This window comes from Notothenia coriiceps, unplaced genomic scaffold, assembly GCF_000735185.1.
Source record: "Notothenia coriiceps isolate Sejong01 unplaced genomic scaffold, NC01 NC01_scaffold00037244, whole genome shotgun sequence".
Lineage (NCBI taxonomy): Eukaryota > Metazoa > Chordata > Actinopteri > Perciformes > Nototheniidae > Notothenia > Notothenia coriiceps.
In genome coordinates this window covers 24,757,727-24,763,046 of record NW_011369945.1, presented here as the reverse complement: position 1 = coordinate 24,763,046, position 5,320 = coordinate 24,757,727, and the positions used below count along the sequence as shown (strand labels likewise).

General features: G+C 42.7%; 2 protein-coding genes across 2 annotated transcripts in view; one reads left to right on the top strand and one right to left on the bottom strand.

Annotated features, from left to right (window-relative positions):
- The window catches only part of klc1a (kinesin light chain 1a), a 30,281-nt gene extending 29,511 nt beyond the window's left edge, over window positions 1–770 (bottom strand). Inside the window, exon 1 of the mRNA XM_010794411.1 lies at window positions 650–770. Coding sequence (XP_010792713.1) covers window positions 650–770 — 121 coding nt within the window. The remainder of the gene's footprint in view (window positions 1–649) is intronic.
- A 6-nt stretch (window positions 771–776) lies between these two features.
- LOC104965454 (kinesin light chain 1-like) lies at window positions 777–3,041 on the top strand. Its single transcript, XM_010794410.1, has 3 exons — window positions 777–1,006; window positions 1,830–1,908; window positions 2,977–3,041. Exons 1-3 carry the CDS (start codon window positions 779–781, stop codon window positions 3,039–3,041), a joined length of 372 nt encoding a protein of 123 aa, XP_010792712.1. The 5' UTR covers window positions 777–778.
- Window positions 3,042–5,320: the final 2,279 nt, after the last annotated feature.

Below are 5,320 nucleotides of genomic sequence, written 5' to 3'. Positions count from 1 at the left end.
CATATCACAAAATTTCCAACACTAGGAGATCACACAAAGCAAAGGAATAGAGATTCTCGCAACACTCAACGCCGTGACTTCCAGGGTCTGGAGTGCCTGAAAAACAGAGCACATCCCCTCCACACCCTGAGACCATCAACGGACACAGCGGCAACCCGAAACGTCCAACCTGCTCGCAAGTCCCACATGACAGCTGGGCTGGAAGCCGCAGCGATGATATATTGTTCTGGTCCGAAACAGAGAATAATAGAGCTTAAAGAGCACTCGGTGGCGGTACAATACAGCAGACAAAGAGAGAGCATGTTCAGAGTAAGAAAGTAAAGGCATTTTTCTATATACATAGGACAGATTCAACACTAAGGCCCAATTCAAGTGCTGCTCAGGCCATTCAGAGCAAGAGAACAAAATAACAACGAGGCTAAAGCAGAAATAAAACACATTACACCCTTGTAGATAAAGTAAACGAGTGCTGTGTAAGGATTTGAATATTATTTGATTAATAAATCGGCAGCAAAAAACGATAAATCTTCAGCCTGGATTGAAACAAGAATGTAGTAAAATTGCTCGCTTAGCGCCGACCGTAGTCAGTGCCTTTTTGTGTGAGTTCGCTTCTCTTCAACGGCTAGATCCATCTGGCGCTTGGAAATACAGCACAGGAGTTTGTGTGGTGGATCAATGATCTCAGCCTCAGTTTTCCTCTCCTGCTTGCCGCTCGCGACATTTCTGTCTCCGTAAATGCTCCACAGCCGGTCCGAATCTCGCGTCCTCATCGCAGGTGATGATGGCCCTGTCGAGCCACCTGAGCTCGGTGGAGTCGGAGAAGCAGAAGCTGCGGGCTCAGGTGCGCCGGCTCTGCCAGGAGAACCAGTGGCTGAGGGACGAGCTGGCCGGGACGCAGCAGAAACTGCAGAAGAGCGAGCAGAGCGTCGCACAGCTGGAGGAGGAGAAGAAGCACCTGGAGTTCATGAACCAGCTGAAGAAGTACGACGAGGACTTGTCCCCATCTGTAAGTCTCCTTCAAAGTTAGCATGCTTAAGATGTTCTTAAGAAAATGTTGCAGAAAAGTTTAGTTCAATCCTGGATTTCAAGTCAATCCAAAAAGGAAATAAGGTATCAAGCTTTCCTTAAGTGGTTCAGTAACACTTGACAAGTTTCTGAAGAGGCTCCACACTTCATAGATGTTCTGCTTTTATATGAGTGAAGTTTTTATCTTCCTCTCAAAGTTTCCTATTCCCTTCTGTACCTTCTCTCCCAGTGAATACGTCCTATTTTTGGGCTTTAAAGTCACCTTCTTGAACTCCTTTTCTGCAGCGGGGTCGATTTAAATGTTATGAATACCGGTATATACAACAGGGCTCTCAAGTTTGGAACAGAGTTCAGAGTGAGATTTTGGCAGCGGTGTTTGGTACTCCAACTTCTGGCTCCCCTCAAAGTTCCCATGAAGCCCTATACCGCGAATGTCAACGGGGGGGGGAGGGGGTGCTAGTGGAGTGCACGCGTCTCATACAAGCCTAGTTTCTTTACAAAATTGCGGCGCAACTTGGTGGGCGGTACCCTGGAAAGAAATCTCTGCGTGAGAAATACAAGGTGTGGCGTGTGAGCGTGTGAATGGAGTGAAATGCGTGTGTCTCATGCCAAATGCGTGAGACTTGAGAGCTCTGATACAATTTCAGATATCTTAACCCTTTAAATGTGCTTGCCTGGACCCAGACTACAGAACGACTGCATCAGCACATAAATAAGGCGTTTGTGATGCTCTTCTATGAATTCAGAGTCAGTTTGTTAATTGACTTCCTCATCTTTCTCTCCCTCCACGGCTCCCCTCTCAGGATGAGAAGGACTCTGACTCCAGTAAAGAGAATCTGGATGATCTCTTCCCAGATGACCACGACGACCAAGCTCCAGGCAGTAAGTGTTCCTCCCTACTCTTTGTCCATCTACTCATGGCCAAGAAATGAAATTTAAATCCCTGGCCTTGGGACGTAGATTGAATTACATTACATGTTACTTTTAGACGCTTTTATCCAAAGCGACTTACATACTCAATACTGTGGGCAATCCCCACAGGAGCAATTTGGGGTGAAGTGTCTTACCCAGGGACACAACGACATGTTGACTGCAGTGGGGTTTGAACCTGTGACCCCCTGGTCCCAACACCAAGGCTCTATCCACTGCGCCACACGCCTCCGAATTGAAGGGGTTTCAAAGATAGTCAAGTGGAAAGATAGCTGTGATATAGAAAAGTTGAAAGACATAGTTAACTTCAGCTTGAACAAAGTGAAAAGGATAGTTCCAAGTGGACCCAGTGTTAGTATGAGGTTCTCTATACAGTCTATAGTCAGTGTATTACTGCAGTAGATGGCTAGAGAATATGTACTGCTGTGGATGGGGTGACCAAGCAAAAAACACATACACGCCATCTTTGTTTTTCTGTGTTTTGCAAGGTACAATAACTGTTCTTGTCAAGGGGGTCTGGTGGCTTAAAAGAGAAAAAATATAACATCTTTGGCTCTCCGTTAAAAAGGGCAGCAAGAAAAAGCAGTGACAAAGGTTCTTAATATGGTGATCACTAATAGGGGGCTAATCAGGTTTTGCTTCCCTTTACAGTACCGCTATCAAAATCAGAACAAATCCTTCAATACTTGGTAGTTTATCTATGATATGAATGTGCAGGTTTTTTTTCTGAAAAGTATAATTTTTCTGAAGTTTGCAGTCATTTTGAAAATGTCACTGCTGTAAGATACATTCATTCTCTTTTGCACCGGCAACACTCATATAAAGTCCAGTCACTGAATGCCACCAGTCAGAATATACATCACATAATATACAGTAGCAGGTTTCTCCTGCTTTCCTGAACTTTTCTGAAGCCTCCTTAATCTTTGATTCTTCAACTCTGTCTACTTTATGGTTTTCTGCCCCGCTCTGACTCTCTTTTCTCCCACTTCTCATGTCCACCCCTTCCCTCTGTGTTTGAAGGGCTGGTCTTTCAGCAGCTCAGTAGCCGAGACAGTAAAGCTGTGTTGACTGCAAAGGCCCATTAGTCAGGACCTGGTTTAACCTGGAGGAAGGCCAAATGGGGGGAAACAGATTGCTGTAATATACTGTAGTTCCGGGTATATAAAGTGTGTCCTTTTTAGTGTTGCTGTATCTAGGGTAAATAATCTTAGGCAAAATACTCCAATAGTGAATAAAATGGCAATCATTTAAATATTTGGGACCATGTAAAGAATGTTCTTCTTTGTCAAACCCATTAAAAAAGCAGCATTTGACAGGTATTATAACTTCATGTTAAACCAAAACCCCACCAGAAGAGCTATGGCACTAGTAAATTGTTGGTTTTGGTTGTTGTTTGGGACAACTGACAGAGCCACCCACAAGCCTCTGGTCCCCACAAACAACTGCAAACACTTTGTTCCCAAACTTGGCACTGAACGAGTTTTAAACCCTTTGTTGCTCTAAGTTGATTCCCATTTGGCTCCTGGCACCAGTTTGTCAGCCAGTTTCAATTGGGGACAAAATGGACAGCAGACTGCTTCACACTCTTTAACTTCTGCAGATCAGTCTATGAGTCAGACTGCAGCTTTGTTCACTTCACCCCTTTGTCAAACTGTTGAATACATCGCTCAAGTAGGAGGTTTGAATTAGAATGAGATTAAAGTATATCCAGCAGAACATTTTGAAAGAGAGTAATACATGTTTTACCTTTTAAAAAAAAAAATGTAATTCAGTCTTGATAACCATATCATAGTTTCATATCTTTTAGAAAGAAATGATGAGAAAGGGGAAGTTGGCTTTGACCATAACTCCAATATAGAATAACGCCAGCTGTGTCCTTTTGCGAGTCAGAAAGATCAAGAAACGAAAATGTCAGCTACACATTTGCGTCTGATGCTCTTCCTCAACTGAAGATATTAAGTTTCACTTCTTTTTTTACGATGAACAGCTTGTTCTCCAGCTTTTCCACTGTTGATGTGCCCGTCAGAATATGCTCAGTGGTAATTCCCTTCTCTTATGGTTATTCGTTGGTGTGATTTTAGGTTTTGACCCAGACTTCTTGATGTTATGGCTCACATTCTGACTGCAGTGCAGGTTTTAGAGCTGAGGAAGCAGGCTGATTTCAGTATATTGTGTCTAATTTGAAGACTACATGGAAAACTGGCTTCGATTTTCAGCATTTTCTCTAGCAGTGTGAATAAATCCTTTGCTGTGTTGAGCAGCACGGACTGAATATGAGTTATGACTCAACAGGGGAGACAGAATGTAATAGAGTGTAGCTGTGAGTTACGTCGGGGACTATGGGGAACATAGGATTTACATTCTGCAGCATAAATCTCAATAGAAGGTGTGTCACTGACTGTTGAGGTCAATACTGCATATTGATTTAAAGTTTAACATATGACGTTTCTCTCCTGAGTTATTAAGATAGAGACATCAGCGTAAATGCTATAGATAAGAAAGCCATAGAAAAGGACGGGCAGGAGATTTGTTTAGAAATATTTGTTTTAATTTATTTGTTCCATGCTTTAATGTTCAAAAATGTATTTTTCTCATACTGCCTGTGCTGCACCACCCTCTGTCTGAAACAGAGTCAAGTCAAGTCTGCTCTGATTGGTTAGCTGGCCGGCTCTGCTGTGATTGGTCAACTGCTTAGAGAAGTCCCGTCCGTCCCTTAGCCTATCACGTACAATGTGGTTGAGTGCTAGCCAATAGAAGCAAGAGTGTTACAAAGTGAAGTGATGTCATTATGTTACAGAAGCAAACAAAGGAGTCCAATGGAGGTGTTTCGGGCAGGGGGGTGGGGAATGGTGTGTGGGAGAGAAATCCCTCTAGAGCAGGGGTGTCAAACTCAATTTCATTCCGGGCCACATCAGCATTATGGTTGCACTCAAAGGGCCNACAGAATGCCTGGGTTTGTATCATGTTTTTTAATCAACCATCAATGGCTGATCATTAGGTAAATCAGCAGCTAATACTATAACCTTGCTACTTTGTTTGCAGTGGCAAACAAAGTAGCAAGGTTATAGTATTAGCTGCTGATTTACCTAATGATCAGCCATTGATGGTTGATTAAAAAACATGATACAAACCCAGGCATTCTGTATCAAATCATAACAAATATGACATCTTCTTACTCAGATCGGCCAAATAGTATAATATGACATTTGTATCCGTTTTTTTGTCTTGCTTTAGTCAATTAAAGGTGGGGTATGTCATTTATTTCAGAAACACTTGTTGTTATATTCCATGGAATGCTCTTAACATCCCGATAGCAATGAGTATCTTAAATGGTTTGCATCTGTGCACACATTTATCTCGTTCC

Excerpts from the sequence above, each read along its gene's own strand:
- LOC104965454 (XM_010794410.1), top strand. The coding sequence starts at position 779 with ATGATGGCCCTGTCGAGCCACCTGAGCTCGGTGGAGTCGGAGAAGCAG. Across the intron at positions 1,007-1,829 it reads ACGAGGACTTGTCCCCATCT|GATGAGAAGGACTCTGACTC; the intron begins GTAAGTCTCCTT and ends CTCCCCTCTCAG. Across the intron at positions 1,909-2,976 it reads CGACGACCAAGCTCCAGGCA|GGCTGGTCTTTCAGCAGCTC; the intron begins GTAAGTGTTCCT and ends CTGTGTTTGAAG.